At 35.9% G+C, this 22,547-nt stretch overlaps 2 protein-coding genes across 2 annotated transcripts; both read right to left on the bottom strand.

Moving 5' to 3' along the window:
• Positions 1-8,787: 8,787 nt before the first annotated feature.
• LOC104224125 (putative late blight resistance protein homolog R1A-3) lies at positions 8,788-16,043 on the bottom strand. The gene is made up of 2 exons (XM_009775710.2): positions 15,486-16,043; positions 8,788-11,154 (listed from the first exon to the last, which is right to left on the bottom strand). The coding sequence occupies exons 1-2, from the start codon at positions 15,921-15,923 to the stop codon at positions 8,929-8,931; spliced, it is 2,664 nt and encodes an 887-aa protein (XP_009774012.1). The 5' UTR covers positions 15,924-16,043; the 3' UTR covers positions 8,788-8,928.
• Positions 16,044-18,768: 2,725 nt separating this feature from the next.
• Positions 18,769-20,945, bottom strand: LOC104224132 (transcription factor bHLH18-like). The gene is made up of 3 exons (XM_009775716.2): positions 20,515-20,945; positions 19,392-19,748; positions 18,769-19,083 (listed from the first exon to the last, which is right to left on the bottom strand). The coding sequence occupies exons 1-3, from the start codon at positions 20,911-20,913 to the stop codon at positions 19,006-19,008; spliced, it is 834 nt and encodes a 277-aa protein (XP_009774018.1). The 5' UTR covers positions 20,914-20,945; the 3' UTR covers positions 18,769-19,005.
• Between the last annotated feature and the right edge of the window lie 1,602 nt (positions 20,946-22,547).

Below are 22,547 nucleotides of genomic sequence, written 5' to 3'. Positions count from 1 at the left end.
TTGGTGCGAATTTCACAACGATCACGGGCACAAAACTTCAGAATGCAGATTCCTGCAAAGTGAAGTAGATCATCTATTAAAGCAAGGATATCTCACTGAGTTATTTAGTGAGAAAGAAAAACAAGCTTATATGAAGAACAGACAAGAACCACCACAACCTCCTTCACCCAAGAGGACAGTGAATGTCATAAGCGGGGGAGAAGATATTCATGGCATAACTTACACAGCTTCAAACAAGGTTTCTAAGGTAACAATTACACACGGGAAACGGGTGCGGCAGGTCCTTGACAATGAAAGCATTTCGTTCGATGACGCAGATAACGAAGGAGTGACAACTCCACATAATGATGCACTTGGTAATATCTTTACTTGTATATGATACTAATGTAAAGCGAGTTTTGATTGATCCAGGAAGTTCTGTAAATATTATATTACTAAGGGTACTGCGGGAAATGCAAGCTGAAGACAAAATGTTACCCAAGGCGCACACCTTGTCAGGTTTCGACAACTCAAGTGTAGTAACAAAAGGTGAGGTAATACTAACAACTTTTGCTATGGGTGTTGTGAAGGAAACTAAATTTCAGGTAGTTGATATGGAAATGGCCTACAATATGATCATGGGAAGGCCATGGATACACGATATGGATGTTGTCCCATCAACCCTGCATCAAGTTATCAAATTCCCATCACCATGGGGAGTTTGTCAAATACGTGGGGATCAGCAGATGGCCAGAAATGTCAACGCTGTAACAAGTACGAGCGCCGTAAATAAAGCAAAATAGCAATTACAGGAAACAGTTGAAAGTAAAAGAGATCAAACTTCAACTAAACAAGAGAAAACAGATTTGGACTCAAGGCCTGACACAATTCAAGAACCTGAAGAGAACGAAAGCATCAAAACAACGATTGAAGAGCTTGATGCAGTGACGTTGTTTGATCAACAGCCTGAACGGAAGGTTTATATCGGGGCTAATTTAGACACGAACATGCGAGGTATGATAATCGAATTTTTAAAAGCTAACTTAGATTGCTTTGCTTGGTCCCACGCTGATATGACAGGGATACCTCCAAATGTGATGACTCACAAACTCAACGAGGACCCTTCTTTCACACCAGTAAAGCAAAAGAAACGGAAACAAGGTGCTTTCAAGAACCAGGTGATTCAGGATGAAGTCCAAAAATTATTAAAAATCGGATCAATTCGTGAGGTAAAATATCCAACTTGGTTAGCTAATACGGTGGTTGTACCCAAGAAAAATGGTAAGTAGCGTGTTTGTGTAGATTATACTGATTTAAATAAAGCATGTCCAAAAGATTCCTTTCCCTTACCACATATAGATCAACTAATTGATGCGACCGCAGGTCATGAACTTTTAAGTTTTTTAGATGCATACTCAGGATATAATCAAATCAAAATGGATCCTGGTGATGAAGAAAAAACTTCTTTCATCACAGACAGGGGGACTTATTGTTATAAAGTAATGCCCTTTGGTCTCAAAAATGCTGGGGCAACCTATCAAAGGTTGGTCACCAAAATGTTCCAAGAACATTTAGGGAAAACAATGGAGGTATATATAGACGATATGCTCGTCAAAACCCAGCAATCTCATGATCATATTTCTCATCTATCTATTACTTTTGAAATTTTGCGAAAATTTAATATGAAACTCAACCCAGAAAAATGTGCATTTGGAGTTGCATCAGGTAAGTTTTTGGGTTTTCTTGTTTCTAACCGTGGTATTGAGGTGAATCCTTCTCAGATCAAAGCAATAGAAGAAATCCCGGATATCCTTACTAATAAAAAGGAAGTACAACGATTAACGGGAAGAATTGCAGCTTTGGGGAGATTTATTTCCAAATCCTCAGAAAGGTGTTTTAAGTTTTTCTCTGCACTTAAAAAGCAAGATCATTTTGAATGGAATGAAGATTGTCAGCAAGCCCTTAGAAATTTGAAAACTTATTTGTCAAAACCACCGTTGTTGGCAAAACCGAAGGTAGGGGAAAAACTTCTCATTTATCTGGCCGTATCTGAAGTCGCGGTAAGTTTTGTTTTAGTCCGCGAGGACCAAGGTAAACAATCTCCTATTTATTACGTAAGTAAGTCCTTATTGGAAGCTGAGACACGATACCCACAGCTAGAAAAATTAGCATTAGCTTTGGTCATGGCATCTAGAAAGTTAAGACCTTATTTTCAATGTCATCCCATTGTTGTAGTTACTGCTTTTCCGCTTCGAAACATTTTGCATAAACATGAACTTTCAGGAAGATTAGCAAAATGGGCTATAGAACTAAGTGAATATGAAGTTATTTATCAACCCAGGACCGCTATAAAGTCTCAAGTACTAGCTGATTTCGTGGCTGATTTTAGCCAGGGGATGCATTTAGAAGCAGAAAAAGAATTATTAGTTTTTAATGGTGCGAACCCGGGGACTTGGGTTTTATACACTGACGGTTCATCTAATGTAAAAGGGGCAGGCTTAGGAATAGTCCTCGTACCACCTGCGGGTGAGACCATTAGACAGGCTATAAAATGTCATTCTATAACTAACAATGAAGCAGAATATGAAGCTGTAATTGCAGGTTTAGAATTGGCACGAGAACTCGGCATAACACAGATTATAATCAAGAGTGATTCTCAACTCGTGGTTAATCAGATGCTGGGGACTTACACAGCCAGAGAGTCACGAATGCAAGAATACCTCGCAAAGGTACGGGAGTTAGTAAAGCAATTCCAAACTTGGAAAATAGTGCAAGTCCCAAGAGATGAGAATGCAGAGGCAGATGCTTTAGCAAACCTTGCATCCGCAGCAGACGTGGCAAACAATACAGATGCTTCAGTCATACATCTATTTCATTCCGTTCTCGAACCTGACAAAAACGAGGTAAATTTTAATCATCTAACATGGGATTGGAGAAATGAAATTGTTGCCTTTTTACAGCACGGAACCGTGCCTAATGACAAAGGAAAGGCTTTCGCGCTTCGCAAAAGAGCTACACGATATTGTTTATATCAAGGTAATCTTTATCGAAAGATGTTCGGCGGACCACTAGCAAGGTGTCTCGGTCCCTCTCAAACCGAATATGTCATGAGAGAAGTACATGAAGGACATTGTGGGAATCACGCAGGAGGACGGTCACTGGTAAGAACGTTAATTCGCACAGGATATTATTGGCCTAAGATGGAAGAAGAGGCAACCATTTTCGTGTCCAAATGTGATAAATGTCAAAGGTACGGCAATAATATGCACAGACCAGCTGAGTTACTACATACTGTTTTAGTCCCTTGGCCCTTTATGAAATGGGGAATGGATATCGTAGGTCCACTTCCACAAGCGAAAGGTCAGGTAAAATTTCTACTCGTACTTACAAATTATTTCACTAAATGGGTAGAATCAGGGGCATTTAAACAGGTACGAGAAAAAGAAGTTAAAGACTTCATATGGCGCAATATAATATGCCGCTTTGGGGTACCAAAGGAGATCGTATGTGACAATGGACCATAATTCATTGGAGCACAAGTTACAGAATTTCTTCGAAGTTGGCAGATCAAAAGAATAACATCTACGCCATATCATCCAGTGGGGAATGGACAAGCGGAATCAACTAACAAAGTTATTATCAATAACTTGAAAAAGAGGTTACAAGATTCAAAAGGTAATTGGCCTGAGGTGTTACCCGGAGTACTATGGGCTTATCGTACAACGACCAAAACAGGCACTGGAGAAACACCATTTTCGATGGTTTATGGTACGGAAGCCTTAATACCAGTTGAAATAGGTGAGCCAAGCACACGGTACGATCAGGCAACGGAGGAATCTAATAATGAAGAGATGCGGGTTAGCCTAGATTTACTTGAAGGAAGAAGAGAGGCTGCTTTGATAAGGATGGCAGCACAAAAGCAAGTAATAGAACGATATTACAACAGGAAAGCACGCCTCAGATTTTTCAAAATTGGGGACTTTGTGCTTAAAAAGGTTTTCCAATCTACAAAAGCTGTTAACTCAGGAAAGCTAAGTCCAACATGGGAAGGACCATACAAAGTTCGTGGCATTGCGGGAAAAGGAGCATACCAGTTGGAAACAATGGATGGTAAAGTTTTACCCTCACATTGGAATGTTGTCCACTTAAAAAGATATTACTTTTAAGAAAGTACCTACGGTCAGGTATCATCATGTAAAAATTCTTCTCTTGATTTTTTAATATTTTACTAACGATTTTAGATGCTAGGCTAAATATCCTAACTCGTGCCAAATGATGAGTCACAACCTGCAAGGCAAAATGGAGTATGCATAAATTCCTAGCCCAGGGTTACAATTAATCTGATGGAAATACACACGAGTTAGGCAGTCTTCATCTATAATCACATAGTCGAGTCCCGTATATCTTTCTGTTTCAGGAAAAGGGCCAAATAAAAAGAAATAAACAAGTGTTCGAGGCTTCATACTTCACCGCTCAAACACTTGGGGGACTACATATTATACACAGATAGGTGCAAAGAAACAGATACGAGTATCGAATAAAAGTCGGCCAAACTGAAGCAAGTGTTGAGAAGAAGTTACGAAGTCTTCAGCATTCATGAGAACAACAGAGTTATCTCTCAAACTCATAAACAAAGTCACCTCTAAAACCCTTCTTAACATGTAAAGATAGGGTCATGACTATGTACTGAAACAGGTTATAAAAAAAAACCTTGTTTAGTTTATGTTATTTACAAATCTGTTACAAGAAAAACAGTTACGAGAAAAGTTGTAGATGTATTGTAATACATGTAACAGTCAAACACTTGTTAAAAGTTTATGAATGAAAACTTGCCAAAGTTGTTTCATACAAAACGTGTGTTTTCCTATTACTTTCATCGTATTTTAACACCATTATGAAGTTGAGACGTCTTCTTCATTAAGTGTCGATAAAATAAAAGGGCCCTCTTTTATAAGCCTCATGTCAATAAGTCATGGGAGAATCATAAAGCATTTTCAAAGGATAAAAATGCTAAACTATTCTATAAGTCCTAAATAAGTAAAGAAAAGGCAAGAGTAGAACACATTGAAGTTTTAACAAACTTCTTGATCTATTTAAAAAAAAACTAAGTAGAAACTTAGTCAATAAAAGTTTATACAATTGCCCCATTATGATAACTGGGGACTTTCACCAAAAAATCCCTTAAAAACTAAGGGATAAAATCATCATTCAATTGAAGGGGTTAGTACATCAGAAGTTGCAATATGAATTTCACTTTCAGCCACAGGCACGGTGGCAACTTCTGAAGAAGCAGCAACAGGAACGGTTTCAGCTGAGCTTGAGGGGATTGACACGGAAGTTTCAACTTCCATAGACTGGGTTGTAGAAGTTTCACCCTCTGAAGCTGGAATAGCAACATTTTCAGGAACTTCAAGGGCAGGAGAAGGAGTATCAGTAGACTGTTGGCTTTTCTCGATGGTATCTATGACTTTAGCCAGTTCAGACTGCAAGTCAAAACCCTCTTGAGCAGCTTCCGTCAAAGCATCACGACGAGAATTCAGAAAAGCCCAACTCACTTCTATGTTGAAATTTTCCTCTAGAAGTCCATATTCCTTTTCCCACATAGCAAGATCGTTTTTTAAAATTTGATTTTCAGCTAAATGGGAATCAAGGGAAGCTTCAAGAGAAGCATGAGAACTCTTCAAGGCTTGAATCTCGACAGAAGAAGTCTGTAAGTCAGCCTGAGCTTGAGTTAAGTTTTGCACTAACTCTCCTGCATATTCTTCCTTTTTAGCCCAAAAGTGCCTTCAGCTCTCTAACTTCTTCACTAGCTCTGGATAATTGTTCTGATAAAGAGCATTCCAAAAGCTCTTTATCTCTTTTCAATTGGCTTGAAGAAGCTTTGACTGTTGCCAGCTCAGAAATTAAACCACGGTTTTGCAGCTCTAGGAGGTTTTTATTTTCTTGCAACTCTTCTATAGCCCCTTGAGCATTTTCGAACTGCTCCTTCCAGTTGTTTGCTTCAAGTTGGGCACCCCTAGCAATTTCCTCAGCCTCGTGGACAGACTTCTCAGACTCACGAGCTTTTCTTTCCAGTGAGGAAATTCTTCTCATTAATTCCGTGCTAATAAGGTTAGCCTACAGAGGTAAGTCATGGAAATGAGAAATTGAAGATTATTTTTAAAAAAAACTTGTTGGTTGAAATACCTTCAAAGTAGAATGAACTACATCGTTCATCAAAGTTAAGCAGCTATGGCTCTCCATCTTCTTCTTCTCGATATCACCAATGAGAGGTTCAAGCCAAACATCGGCTCTGCCAGTCTTCCTCAGGAGGCTATGATTGGCAGGAACTTCCAAAGTAACACTTCTCATTGACATATTTCCGCTGCTAGAACCTGTCTCTGTATGATGAACAGAGGGAAGAGGAGCAGCGGAGGGAATAGAAGGAATGGAGGGAAAAGATGTCGAAACCAACACCGGAGCAGAAGCAAGTGCGGTTGAAGTAGCCAAGGGAACAGATATAGGAGCAGTAGAAATTGGCAAACAAATGGAAGGTGTTAAAGCTGGTAAAGAAACACTTACGGTAGGCAAAGGAATGGATGAAATAGGAACAAGTGAAGAAAGAGGAGCTTCGTCAAAAACAGGTCCGAGCTCGCCACTCTCGAAACCACTGTCAAAAAGGTGCTGAATTGATTCATTATTATCTCTTGGTCCGGCATCCTCATCAGATTGAATCAAAACAGGCTCGGTGGCGGAGGTACGAGCAGGAGTGTTTTCAATTTCATCATCAATGACTATTCGTCTCCTGGCCCTTGGCCTGGTAATTAGGGAGGTACCCTCCTCTTCTTCTTCAGAACTTTCCTTTGTAGCTTTTCTTTTAGGCAACAAGGCTCGAGCCTTATCTAAATCCAGAGCAGCATTCGTAGACATGCGAATGACCATAGCTACTTCAGCTGTCATTCCTCTAATGCCAAATCCTGATTAAAGAATGGATATACATGATTAAAATTGAGGAAAAAGTGCTTAACATGTAAAACAAAATTTTGTAAAAGAGGGGATACCGTGTGTTTTAACTTTCCAGCCATGTAAGGAAGAAATTGATTTCCAAGTTCTTTGCTCCCTAGTAGCAATTTTTAAAAGTGAGTCTACCCAACCACGAAAGTTGGGAATAGGTTCCACATCTCCCATGGTTGCTACAAAAAACCAAGAAGGGACGAGGTTAAAAAACAACATTCTTTTGAAATTCTCAAAAGTAGGTACGGTAAATAAGAGAAAACTTACGTTCAAAATTCCACTTCTCAGGAAAGGGAATATTTGTTTCACCAATCAAATCCACTGTACGGACAGCAACGTAACAGATATACCATCCACGATCTCTGTCATCCTCAGGGTTTACCAAAACTTTTTTGCTCCTTGCAGTTAAGGTGAAAACCCCATGGCGTATTAAGTTGGGATGGTATAGATGAATGAGATGAGAAAAGGTGAAATTGACATTGGCCTTGGATGATAAATATCTCAAACAAGCCACTGTTCTCCACACCAATGGACCAATTTGGGCCAAACAAATGGTAAAGAAACGACAAAAATCGAGAATAACTGGGTCAATCGGAGGATTAAAACCCAAAGTGAAGGGGTAAGTGTAAACAGAAGAATACCCATTTCTAAAAGAAGAAATTCTTTGATTTGGGGAAGGAATTGACATTCGAAGACTATCCTTCCAATTACAATCTCTTCTTATAGTGGGGATTGTAAGCTCGGTTACTAATGTTGGGTAAGTATCGGCTCTTTCTAAATTTTTAATTTGTTTTTGAAGAGACGTTTTGTCACTTTCAAAAGACAAATCACTGGGAACTATATCATCAACTGAGGGTTCTTGAGAAGTATCAAGAATTTCCCTACTCTTAGAAGAAGGGCTTTTGGAACAAAACTCCTTGAAGAAGAACTAGAGGAACCGCCTCGCGTAGATTCTAACCCTGTTCGAGGCCTACTTCCTCCGCCTCTTCTGTGTCTAATAGGGGCGTTGGGGAACTGATCTAGAATTGGAACTTTTTTACGGTTAGGGTTTGGAGAAGACATTGTCAAGAAGAAGGTATGTGTCGAAGATTAGTGAAGAAGACAAAGGAAGATAAAGTTATGTGTAAAATGGGAACCGTCAACTTTTTAAGTATAATGATGAAAAGCCTATAATAAAGGCAGCTATCACTTCGTAAATAGTGAGAATGAAGAGGTCTCGAAGAAAGGAATGAATAGCGGAATCAATTACAAAATAACACATGGACAAAGCATTAAATGGGAAAGACTGCTGAGACGTTAGTACTGTCATGAGCATTAATTGTGTCAAAAGTTCTTTTTACATGAAGATCCACTTCCCATTTATTTAATTGATAAAAAAATGGAAAGTGGGGGACTATCTGTATTAGGAAAAAAACTGAATTTATATTAAAAATGATGTGGCATGACACGTGGATTAGTTGAATGGTCAAAGAAACAACAATTGACTAAGAGGCACGGTGAAAACAACCACGGGAAGAAGAATTTAAATAAGCACGAGACGACGTATAGATACAAGTCTCGTACCAATTTAAATTATTTGCAGCCAACGGATTAGAAGGCATTGAAAGCAAGAATCAGATGACAGAAAGGAGCCCAAATTCATTATTAAATGTCTGATACGTTATAAAGTTGGTATTTAATAGGAATGATTGTGTAACGGCCTATTTAATGTCATTTATTGCTCATGATTATATCATTAAAGCTGAGGCTTTATTCCTTTACCTAGAATGATCTATAAAAGAAAGAAGGATCATCATTTGTAAGGACACGGAATACTATTGAGAATACACTGAAATACTTATCTATTTACCCTCTACCATTGTTCTCAAAAGTATTTTATTTTTTGTCTCCTGATTATCAGAATTTTTCTTTTAGCTTTGACCAAGGACTCAGATTTTTGGTTAAACATTCTTAAAGTTACAATCCAAGATCTGGAGGGAATACAGAAAGCTTGCATCCGCATCTGTTAGTGCTACCCTCTTCTTTTCTTAGTCTCTTCTTTAGTATTGCTCGTGCAGATTTAGCGGCAGATTCACTGGTATAGTGAAGTTCCATTAGCTGGAGGCTTTGCACATCAGCAAGTGCAGCTGGGAGTTCCTCAAGCTTATCACATGATATAAGAACAAGGCGTTTTAGTTGTGGAAAGTTCAAGGATGAGGCCTTCCAAGAAGAGAGATCTGTCCTCTGAATCCATAGGACCTGCAGACGAGGAAAACCACCATCGTCTGGTTCCCACGACTGTCCCCTAAACGCATTTTCTTTCAACTTCAGCACTTCAAGGTACTCTAATAGACCTAATATAGACATATCTTTCCATTTTAACCAAGTATCTATCAGAGTGAGCTTTTTCAGCTTCTGAGGAAAAATATATGCTGGAGGAAGGTGTAGCTGTTTATCACTTTGACGAGTATCATTTACCAACTTCAGATTTTCGAGGCACTCTAACTTACCTATGTTGCTGAACAAACCAGAGCCAGATCCGCCCTTGCTGGCTTCTAGAAGTGCAGCTATTTTTCCACGAACACCTAATTTCTTGAGATTAGGAGTTCTAGTAAAAATTTCTGCAGTGCAACATTCAGGTGCTATAGTAGAAAGTGTTTGTAGGTAATGATTCACCCCCTTTCTGCTCTTGGGGTGCTTAGGGGATGGCAATATAGCAGAGGCATTTGTGCACACATGCCTTAATCTTGTCATATTCCAAATGTCTGCTTTAATGTCAAGAGTACCCTGTTGTGTCTCAATTATAAGTGTTTGTACATTCCAAAGATTCCCAATGTTTGTAGGAATGGTCATAATCGAGTCAGTTGAGAAAGCAATGTACCTCAAATGGAATAATTTGAAGAATTCTTTAGGAAAACGACTGAACTTGATTGATTCCGCATCTAGTACCCTAAGCAAGGGAAAGGCTCGGGGGATTATATCACCTAAAGGCATCTCAAATTTTTTCGAGGCAAAGCATAAGAACGACCTAACATGCTCACCAAAGGGTTTTGTTGACAAGAATTCAGAAACAGATGAATGAATACACAAGCGACGATAAGTGGCTAACTCTTGTTTCTCTGGAAAAAAATGTTCTTGCCCTCGTTTGATTTCTTGGAATAGATTTTCCTCCATCATAGCCTCATGTCTGCAGAAATCATGCAACATGTCATGAACACGACATGTTTTGATTTGACCACTAGAACTCCTTTGCATTACCATCACTAAGTTCCTATTGACAAGATCATTCAAGTGGTCCTCTGCTATATCCTCTAGAGTCAATGGTCTTTGGTATTGTATCAATCCTTCCGCGATCCATAAACAAATCAACTTCCGAGCTGAAATTTCAGAACCGCCAGGAAAAGCCCCACAATATAAGAAGCACGCCTTTAAATCATAAGGCAAACGATCATAACTCATCTGCACCAACTTCTTGCAGTTCTCTGGATCTCTATTTATGAGGTGCTCACCCACACTGTCAGCCACCAGCTCCCACTCCCTTGTCGTCTTTCCTTTGCCTATCAAAGCTCCGGCAATAACAACTATCGCAAGTGGTAAGCCCCTACATTTTTTGGCTATAGATTTTCCAGGTAATTCTAACTCAGATGGACATTTTTCCTTGTGAAAAACTCTCTTCTCAAGTAGCTCCCAACTTTCATTCACAGTCAAAAACTTTAGATCATGAGGTCTATCATTGCAATATCTGGCAACATTGAATTTCCTAGTGGTCATCAAGACTCTACTGCATTTACCGTTATTGGGGAAAGCAATTTTGATGCGATCCCAAGCTTCAATTGTCCACACATCGTCTAAAACAATAAGATACTTCCCACCCTTCCCCAAAAGCTCACGTGCTTCATCTGCTAAATCCTCCTCTGGTACATCATAGTACTGTTTGGTGTTTCGAGTAAATTTGCTGACGATGTTCAGAAATATGTCCCTTCGCTTGTACAATTGAGAGACATTTACCCAAATGCAGGGGAAGAACTCACACTCAACCTTAGGATCCTTGTAAATCTTATATGCCAAAGTTGTTTTTCCAAGACCAGGCATACCAGTGATTGGTACAACCTCAAGATGATCTGATCCTCCAATGAGACGATCGATTACAGTTTTCGCTTCCTCATCAAAGCCTACCACATCGTCTTCCTCTACTACAGGGACCTGTTTTAGGATTTTAAAGAAGAAAAAAGGTCATATATATGATATTAGAAATGTTTTTAAATAAAAGATGAAAAAACATGATTGTGAAACGAACGTGCTAATGTAAGTAGATTTTACGAAATGCTGATATTATGAATGAATGCCAATTTAACATGTACATAGCCATCCTCGGAGTGTTATGCTTTTTTTCCTACTTTCTTTGTCAGATGGATGAATGTGTCTCTATACACACAATACACAGAGCACATCAATTTATATGAAGTCCTAGTTGAATGCGTCTGCACTCAATACAACAATATTCATAATGCGATTTTGGTTAGATGTAGATTGTAGCAGAAAGCAACCATCTTTATAAATAAATAAAAAGCAACAAATTTGATGGCAACCACATTTCAAATCTATCGAAATCTTCTTTTTAGTTGGGAATATTTTAGCTTTCACAATGTTACCTTTTCTTGCATATATTCACAAATCACACATCTAATTTCTCTAAGTGCAGAGCATACAAAAGCACAAGATTGTTCAATCCTTTCTGAATTATTTACTCCAGTCCTAATTGGTTAAAACTATAAGTAACATAAACAATTTTGTGAATACCAAACACATAGTAAGATTTAAGTTCTTAGCATATCTAAAGGCCTATTTATACGTCGCGGCATAATACACATAAACACCATTAGATACACAACGAAAGTAATTCTTGAACTAGCTACAGCCCTGAACCATTCTACAATTAAATTGAGATTATCAAGAGCAGATACTGCAACAAGAATATGACGTTCATAATACACTCAACCTTGACTCCCAGTAGCTTTGGCCTAGTCCTCTTCTTCTTTTCCTATCCTTATCTGCTTCACTGCCTCTCATTGACAAAATTCAAACACTTCTTGATGGTTTTTAATTTAAAGTTTTTGACATAAGTTGTCCGAAATTTTTTGTAGTTTCAACACACTGCTTTACTTTTAAATGGCAATAGAATCATTAACAGGAAAAAGAGAATAGAATGTATGGAAACAACAACTATTACGCTTCAGTTTCAAGATCAGTTATATGTCACGTCCCAAACTACCTCTAGACGTGTTTGATACCCAGCTAACACCACCTGCCAGGCGAACCCATTTCTCAAACATTTAGCCATTTACTCAAAAACTGGGAGAACAATTAAATGCAGAGTTAAAAGTATTATTAATTAAAGACGACATAATTATCACCCAATACCTTAGTCAATTGATAGAAAACCAACAATCAGTCAAATAATAAACCTCTAGCCCAAATCTCACACTAAGACCATGAAGCATATAGCAGAGTAATATGAGTTTTACTGACACGTATGCAAACCCCAAAGAAAAAAGAAATAGCTAACGCGAACTAGACAAAACTAAAACGAAAGCTACAGACTCATCAGCCACTAACTCTATCTCCCGCAATGGTATCTACATAGAGATGTAGGTAAAGAGTGAGTTATACGTAGGGGTGGGCATAAAATCCGAAAAATCAAATTCCGAACCGGACCGAATTAATTCGGTATTTCGGTTTCGGTGTTTTTCGGTATTTCGGTCTAATTCGGTATTGCAATTTCGGTATTTCGGTATGGTCCTCGGTATTAGAATTTTGAAATTTCGGTATACCGAAATACTGAATATTTAAAGACATTTTCTTACTGCCCAGCCCCAGCGCCCTTCCCCAAACTTTTTTTGATTTAATTCCCAGCCCCAGCCCACATTTAGAAGAGAATTCATTGCACATTTGCCCAAACCTTCATTGCATATTCATTCTGGTTTTCAGAAGTTGCAATTAATTCATTGCACATTTGTAATTAATTCTACTCTTCAGAAGTAGGTCCATTTTTGGGCAGAACTTCTATTAGCATTCATGAAATTGCAATTCCCTCTACCCAAAGTATCAGAATATTATTGAACAGCAGTACTATATTTTAGGAACCAAGCAGTGATGTCATTGTCAATTCATTTCTATTGAGATCTTTCTGTTATTGCACATTTGCACTTGTTCTGTTAAGTGTTAAATTTAATGCTGCTACAGCAGGCCAGCACGCTTGTTCTGTTAAGTGTTATTGCACTTGTTCGTCGTTGAATCAATTGGGTAGTTGAATTTGAATCATTTTTAGTGCTTGTTTTCATTTCCTGATTAGGAGTGTTGGGTCGTTGAATTTGAATCATTTTTTGTGCTTGTTTTCATTTCCAGATTAGGAGTGTGTGTGAACTAATCAACTAATAGAGACAAGTTGCATCAATCCAGGAAGGTAGAAGCCATAATATTAAACCGAAACCGTACCGAGCCAAAATAATAAATACCGAACCGTACCGAAATATTTTGGTACGGTATTTGGTATACACAATTGATAAACCGAAATACCGAACCGAAATACCGAATGCCCACCCCTAGTTATACGTAAATGTAATTCAGTAAGATCCTTGACCTGCCACTTTAAATACCTCTGGAACAAGTGTTAGAAAATACAAACACACTACAACAAGAACAATATACTAAACACGATAATTATACCATAACACAATATATAGGTATTAACAGAGTTAAAAATAATTAACTAACAAGAATACACGTTTCTCAACCCACTGCACACTGTGGACTTGTCATAACAGCAGTGAAAGAAGTTAACTAACACCTCTATAAGACATTGATGAGAACACGCCCGTTAGCGATGTGAAAGCACCTAACGTGTTTGAGAGAGTGAAGGAGGAAATTGAGGCTCTTGTTCAGGCGTTGCATCCTAAAAAGGAAGATCATAGTCATGATTCAACTTTAAATGCCGACAACAGGTTTCAAGAACATGCCTTTTCTATAGAAGATAGACAACAAATGGTTCTCACGATGTTACTTGATTTGTTTTATGGAAAATGTTGACTGTTTGGAGTATTTTTGGTCCCAATATTCCGGAGAGAAGAGGGGGAGCGGAGAGAAAAAAGGAAAAATGTGTAATTAAATCATTTGAATTGAAGGCACTGATAATGAATTGGAAGTCTGAAATATATGTAATTTGTAAGTAATCCTTGTTTATGGTGGATAATATATAAAATTAGAACAATTTTGGTAAATAAGTTTCAAATATTGTATATGAACGAAAAAATCCCTTATTATTATTATTATTATTATTATTATTATTATTATTATTATTATTATTATTATTATTTATAAACACCCAACCAAGTTAGTCAATTTACCACCCATCATATATGATATAAAAAATATGGTCCACTAATAAATTAACTAGTATACTACCTTATATATAATAATAAATTTCCTCTTCCACTAGCTTAATATTTGACCCATAATTTATATAAAAAGAAATTAATTCTCCATTCCTATTATTAGTAGGATATAATTAATTTTAGGTTATTAAATTACATGAATCCACACTATCATGTTGCTCTATTATAGCTCCGCTCAGTCGAAAATTATATAAAATATAAAAGAATTTAACTTATATCCACAAAACAACAATAAGAATAAAAAACCCAGTATAGGCCCACAAGTACTGGGGTCTGGGGAAGGTAAATAGTACGCAAACCTTATCCCTTCAGTGAATATATAGAGGTTATTTCTAATAGACCTGGAAAAATAAAAAAAGAGCAGTAGCAACAAGCAATAACGAGAACAAGATAAAAGAAAATAAGGCGGAAAAAATAACATATAGTGATAGAAATCTACAATATTAGAATACAAAAACTGCCACTAATAACACTGGAAACGTCCGAAAACACACAAAACTACCTATTAACCTACAACCTTAATCCTCGACTTCTACACCTGCATGTCCTCGGTCAGCTGAAGCAAAGCATATTTTGTCTAATCACATCTTCCCAATACTTTTTTGGCCTACCTCTGCCTCTCCTAAAACCCACCAAGGACAACCTCTTACATCTCCTTATCCTACTTTTCCTCTTCACATGTCCAAACCATCTAAGTCTCGCTTCCTGCATTTTGTCCTCCCTGGGAGCTGCTCCTACCTTGGCCCGAATATCCTCATTCTTAATCTTATCAATCCCGGTATGTATGATGTATTATGTATGCACATTCATCTCAACATGCTCATTTATGCTACTTCCATTTTCTACAAAAGAGAATTCTTGACTGACCAACACTTTGTCCCGTACAACATAGTCAGTCTAACTACTACTCCATATACACAGTGCAAATAAACATAATCAGATCACCCAAAAGGTATATACAAGTAATCCTCCAAAAAAAAAATAGATTTTGTAATTTCGAAAATAAGACAAGAAATATGCTGCAATAGGTAAAAGTAAGAAAACAACTAGAAATTAAAAGAAATGAGATATTCACTCTCATACCTTCCTCTCCTGAGGGCCTCTGCTGGAATCATCATCAGAAAAAATAGCTTGAAGTGCATAAGTATTATCTCGGCGAATTATCTTCACCTTTTCCCTTGCAAATTCAATATCACCCGCAACCTCTTTAGTTCTAGCAACATGAGTCAGATGAAACCACTGAGCAAATTTATTTTTATCATCATGTCTCTTAGCTTCAATCACAAACTTAGCAATTGAATCCTCAGCATCATTCACCACTTTTCTGATGGTCTTTACAAGTGATTTCAAAACGTCATTGTCATTCCTGCATTCAGCTGCTTGTCTGAGAAAAGCATTGAAGTCATTCAGCTCTTGTAGTAAATTTTCAACTTCATCTTTTATTCCAACAATAAAGCCGGCGTTGTCGCGTAATAATTGCATCAAGTTTTCTACTAGAAATTTCACTGCTACATCTGCCATGGCTGCAGCAGCTATGATCTTGCTCTTACTTGGAAAGTTGACTAAGAAAGTAAAGTTGAGCTAGACGAACGAGAGCTGCCAATTGCCAATTAATAATTGTAGAATTATTTAAAGATTGGAAATTTTATGACATTTTGTCGTTTTGTCTGGTATTTCTTAGGTCTTTGCTTATTTAAGATAAAATGGAAAATGGCATAACAGATCATGGCTGGTCGGGCGAGACAACTAAATGGGCCTGATCCTGGGCCTGGTTGAGATTTGTTGTAAAAATTGGACGGGCGCCTTATTTGTTCGCCCTCATTTAACTTATACCCATTTTTTTAAAAGGTTTTAACTTGTACTCACTTTTTAAATAACTTCAGTTGCCTTTATCCTTTTCCTTCTCCTCTTCTTTTTCTTCTTCTTCTTTCTTCTGTTGTTGTTGATGGTGCTATGAAACTTCACTTCATGGGATAATTACCATAAATATGTTTATCAGATTATTTAAAAATAAATTATAAATAATTACGTAAGTTAGTAGACAATAATTTGTGAATATTTTCACATACGTAAGTTAGTAGACAATGATAATTCTGTTCTTTTCATGTTTATTATTTCCAAAATTTATGATTTAGATACTGTTGGCAATCTGATTATTTATCTAGTATGTTAGAAAGCTTTTGCAAAAATTTCAGCTTATATAGTGCTGAAACTTTTACAAATGAACTAAATAACTTCAGCATCTTCTGCTGAAATTTTTGAAAAAGCTTTATGACAAAACTAATGAATCCAGGACAAAAAAACTTCAGCTTTAAAAAACTGAAGTTTTTACAAAAGAACTAAATAACTTCAGCATCTTTTGCTGAAGTTTTTGAAAAAGCTTATCCAAGACAAAAAAAAGTTTATCTTATTTAGTGCTAAAGTTTTTATAAATGAACTAAATAACTTCAACATCTTCTGCTGAAGTTTTTGAAAAAGCTTAATGACAAAACTAATGAATCCAGGACAATAAAATTTCAGCTTATTTAGTGCAATTACAAACAAAAACTCAGCAAATAGAGAACAAAACTTCAGCTACTATGCTTAAGTTCAACAATTACAAACAAAAACTTCAGCAAACAGAGAACAAAACTTCAGCTACTATGCTTAAGTTCAACAATTACAAACAAAAAACTTCAACACACTTGCTACTTCAGGTCCGTCTACTAGAATGCTGAAGTTCTGCGTGATTGCCTTTGCTACTTCGGCCCCGTATGCTGAAGTTACGCGAAAAAGTGGGTACGTTTGTAATTTTTTTCCAAAGCGGACACAAGTTAAAACGTGACCCAAAAAGTGGGTATAGATGTAAAAGTCCCAGATTTGTTGTGGTTTGGACCAAGCATATCGGCCTAATAAACAATTGCAGAAATAGACACTTTTTTGGGTGATATTTAATTTTTGATCTGCGCTTGCCCCATGGACAAAACTTCAAGGCCAAAAGTTAAAAGTATTGCGCATGGAGTAAGCGAGGAGCAGCACTTGAGGGTTATTTGTGTACTTTACTCCATTAGAATATATTTATAAATATTGTACGGGTAGCCATTTTTTGGACTGACATTTATAAATTAGCTAACAGTTAAAATTCATTGAAACGCAGCATCTTTTAACGCGAAAACATCATGACAATGTCATGAATATCAACTTAAACAAGTGAAAAATTTACGATATTGTCGTGATTTTTAAAATTCATGATGGTATTGTGGATTAAAAAAATTGGCTATTTTGTAATGGCTTTTGGATCCGTGGCTATCTTTTAATTACAAATCCGAATAGGAAACTATTTTTGAACTTTTCTTTTCAATTTTTTAATTGGATAACTTATACACACGGAGCGTATAAAGAATATATACATATCATTTATTTTTTTCAAAATCATAATAGATACGTATTATATAGGTCACCAATTCATTTATTATGAACGGTAGAGTTACCTATAGTTATTCTTTAGTGATGCCCTCCGTATACTTTTATTTGTCAACTATGACTTGGCGCATCCCTTAAGAAATAATAAATAAAGTGTATAATTTATCATGATATTTATATTAATTGATGCATATTTTTAATAGATTTGAGAAAATTATTTGAAATGAGTAATTAATATTGTGGGTATAACAGGAAAAAGGAACTATCTTCTCGTAATATGCGAAAAGTGACAAGTAAAAGTAAAATTTACTTTTAGAATATTGGACAAGTAAAAGTAAACGGGGAGTAATTATGTAGGATCTTGTCATATTATCGATGGATAAAAATTAAACTATTTTTAATTATTAGGTACTTAAATAAGACAATATGGGAAGAACAACGTTCCGTTCTTGGGATACTGATTATTTCACTAATCTCAATAGAAATCCATGTGTGCACGTGAAGGATTCGTATGTATTCTATTTTATTACTTATTATACTTAAATTTGTCTTGTTTAAACGCAACCTAGTACATAAAACAATATTGCATTGAATTTTTATAATCCTCCTACTCTAATTTCTAACGGACTCTGTTTGCTACTAAAATAAAATTGTGGAATGACTATTATTTTCTCCATACGTTTGTAAATAGTATTAATGGCATCGATTTAAACAAAAAATGCAAGTACTTTAACATGAATTTTTCATGTTTAAAAAAGGAATGTAATATATATTTACTTACTCATTTATCTCGTATACCTCAATTTAAATTTCTCTTTAAATTGTTCTTTATTTTTAATTGCGCTTTACAGATTATTTTATAAGCTAAGGGTAATATACATATGCCAAGGGTACTTTTGAAAATAAAACTTTATTCAATTTATAACCAACACATGGTTTATTATTTTAACTTGCTTAGTTGCTAAATACCTCCACTCACTACCGTTAGGTCCTGAGTTCAAGTCACTTTGGAGAGGAAGTGTGGAAACATTATAGATCCTCCTAATTGGGAGGGAATTTTTTTTAAAAATAAAGTAAAAAAAAAAAAAACTGCGATCAACAACCTTTAATAAAAAAAAAAATGCAAACAATTCAATTATTACTATACACATTATTCCCATCCTTAAATTGCGATTCATGGCTAGCTTGTTTGTTAATCAAATTATCTCAACGTTTTAAGTATTGACTGTCGTAATTTCTCAGCAAGACAATCTGTTGTCTCACAGAACTCGTCCTTCATCTGTAAAAAATAAAAGTAAAAAACAAAAAAGTGAGTATAACAAATTGAAATACGTACATTAAACCAACAAATCAAGTAACAAACTGAAATACAAGAGCATTTTTTTTAAAAATAAGGCAACCCGGTACACGAAGCATTTCGTATTCACGTAGGGTCCGAAGGGCCACACCCCGAGAGGGTGCGATGTAAGAAGCATATTCCAATGCAAGTATCAGCTTAAATCCATGACTTATAAATCATACGGAAATGACTCTACCGTCGCTCGAAGGCTCCCAATATAAAAGGATTTTAGGAAAGAGTAAACAGACCTGAGCAACAACTGTGATATGTATTGCGGTGCTGCCAAATGACATGAAATTGCTGCTTTTGATAGTTAGATGAAGCTTCTGAATCACACCTAATATTTCATCAATAATTCCTGTATATTTCTTCTTGCAGTAGACTGTAATTAGCACCTCCTCTTCTAAACTTCTTATTTCTATTTCTGGTAAAATACTCATGTCAATGGAATATTGATGTTCATAATTTCTTGCCTTCTTCACTGCAGGAACTGCGCCTTTTTCATTGTTTGTTTTGGTCTTTAAATGACCTTTCATTGTTTCTGTTTTTTCACGAATTTGTCTAATGAAACTGGTTGCTCCTTCAAGGATTGACGCTTTGTCCATCTATAAAAAATTTAACAATATTAGCAGTCCACTTTGTTTTGAATAATTTTATAGTTTTACTTTGTTTTGTCCAGGGCCGTTCGAAATTTATGAGTATATATATTTGTGCTTATTTAGTACTTTAATTATTTTAAAACATCTAGGGTCAAAATTATTGAATCTGAATTGACTCATAACTCATGCATTACGTCCGTCTCTACTTCCGCATACAATTACTACTTATACCGGAGAGCGTGGAACGTAACAATTCGAGATTTTAATTCTATGGTTTCAAGATTTCGACTTTAACCACTGAACCCATCGCCTTGTTTGAGTTATGGGTTCATAGCTCAATTTTTTCATCAATTTTAACCACGTCTAGAAGTTATGAGTTCAATTGAACCCATAATTAATACGTTGAATTCGCCCCTGAATGTAACCCTAGTTCTACTCGTATGACAACTTTTGGGAAAAAATGCAAAAACGTTTAATGAAAAAATGAGTATGGATCGTTCTAATTCTTTTTGAAAATTTGTTAGTGATTTGTCATAGTAGGGGAAAAAATCTTTAATAAATTCCCTAAGCTACTTTAGAAAAGACATTCTTTTATGAATACAATTTTTGAAAACCTTAAACAAAGAAGATTCAGCAAGATTTCAAATTGACGTACCATTTTTATCATACAAATTGACCTACTCTACAATCGATCTGATTGTATAAATATTTTTTATCCCATAAGCGTGTAAAATTTAATTAAATATTTGAGTTTTTACAAGTACGTACGTACCTTCGTTAGGCCAGGAAGGAGAGAGGCTAAGGAAACGAACAACTTAGTCATCTTCTGTCTTCTCTTTCTTTCAGCTAATAGGTGTTCTTCAGCTTGCTCCCCTGTCCTTCTTGCCGTTCCTCCATTTTGATAAACAAAGGGCGAGAAGTTTATTGTATTAGGATTTGCCTCGGTCGTACATATTATCCTTCCTGGACCCCACTTTGTATGATTACACTGGATTTGTTTTTGTTGTTGATTTGCCTCAGCCTTTGTTGATGAATAATATTGTGATGAGTTGGGAGTAGTAGTGTTGAAAGAAATTATGCAAGCCAAAGCAGCAGCCTTTTCGTCTTCGTGAAGTCGTTTTCTTGACGTTTCATGATTATGATGAGAAAAGATAAGAGCTAGATCGTCCATATTTTTTTTTATTTTTAACAAAAGAGAGCAAATTAAAGTATGTACAGAGATGAGAAAAGATAACAAAATAATATGTGTAGCACTTGCCTTTATAGTGCTGAAAAATAATTTCATAAAAGGAAGGTGAAAGTTGCTCAAACTGCTACTGATGTTACACCTTAACTTCTCACGTTGTGATTTCCACTATCTAGTTTTGCATGCAGTGTTAACGTGACGCACAATGATTTTTGGTCAGCAAAAATCCTTTTTCTTTTCAGCAACTCTTTAATATAACAAAAAAGGTTTTTAAATTTTGTATGTCTTTTGTGTTTTAATATAATCATATGATATTCGAAACACTAAATTAGGACTCGAACCTGAAAGCTTTACTTCGCTTGGTGCACAAAGCACTTGGTGCACAAAGCATTTTATGAGATAGAAATTTTTTATCTATCTCACTGCATCCTTTAATTATTTTATGTTTCGAATAAAATGGTGGACTAAGAGCAGGCGGCTAAGGAGGTTTAGTTAGATGTGGACCTACACTATCCAATTTCAATTAGTATCTTAATTATGTATCTTATGATGTGGTGGAGTGGATGAGACTGTTCTTCCCTTAATTAGAGGTCTCGGGTTCGAGCTCTGGATATGAAAAAATCCTTGGTAAGGAGCGCTCCCCCCCGAATGGGACCCTACGCAGCGTGAATTCGGATATAGTCGGGCTTCAATACAAATACCAGACACCAAATGGGAAACCAAAAAAAATTAAGTATGTTATCTATTATTACTCACATGCGGACTTGAAAGTTAGTCTAATTTTACATCCATAAATGAAGGCTAAAGTACAACATCTTGCCAGTCAATTATCATTATATTCAAATATATACTAGGAACATTTGACACTTATATTAGTATATAATGATTTATACTCTTTTTAATTACCTACTTCTTTTTCTTTTTCTTTTTTGTACCTAATTTTACGTTGATTATTGAACCTTTTATTACCAATAATTTCTCTAGTACTAGTTGTAATGGTGATGTTATCATTTGATCATGTCATATTCTTGTAATTAAAAGAGTGTGAGAGAGAGAACATTGAACTTTTTTTCTTTAGTTTTTTGCTGAGGCTGCTTAATTTTTTATCAATAGTATTATATCCTCTGCGATAATGTATTCTATTCTTTTGGGTAACATAGACTCCTATGCATTCGACGTCAATGCTATTAATGAATTTAATGTTTGAAGTCATGAATTTTGAAAGAATATTCAAGATTTATATATATATATATATATATAGCTCTGCCTCCGTTGATGATTATGTCAAAACTAATACATATTTTTTATATTCTATTTTACATGATACTTTCTTTAGCATGTCTCTAAAAAGAATGATATGCACATTTTTATATTTGCAAACACATTAACTTTAACTCTAAAGAATGATGTTTTAACTTTAAACTTTGCATTTTAATTTAAAAAATATGGCATGTTTAACTCCATAAGTATATAAATACTTTTGACATATATAAAAAATTTCTCTCTTTCCTAAACCATATAATCAATATAATTACATCTGAGATCATTAATTTACATCAAATGTACATTGGGATAGTGTACCTTTATCATCCAATTGGATAATTACCATTCGGGCAAAC

Source organism: Nicotiana sylvestris, chromosome 10 (assembly GCF_000393655.2).
Source record: "Nicotiana sylvestris chromosome 10, ASM39365v2, whole genome shotgun sequence".
NCBI classification, from domain to species: domain Eukaryota; kingdom Viridiplantae; phylum Streptophyta; class Magnoliopsida; order Solanales; family Solanaceae; genus Nicotiana; species Nicotiana sylvestris.
The sequence above is the reverse complement of the archived record's forward strand: the minus strand, read 5'-3'. Positions and strand labels throughout refer to the sequence as shown.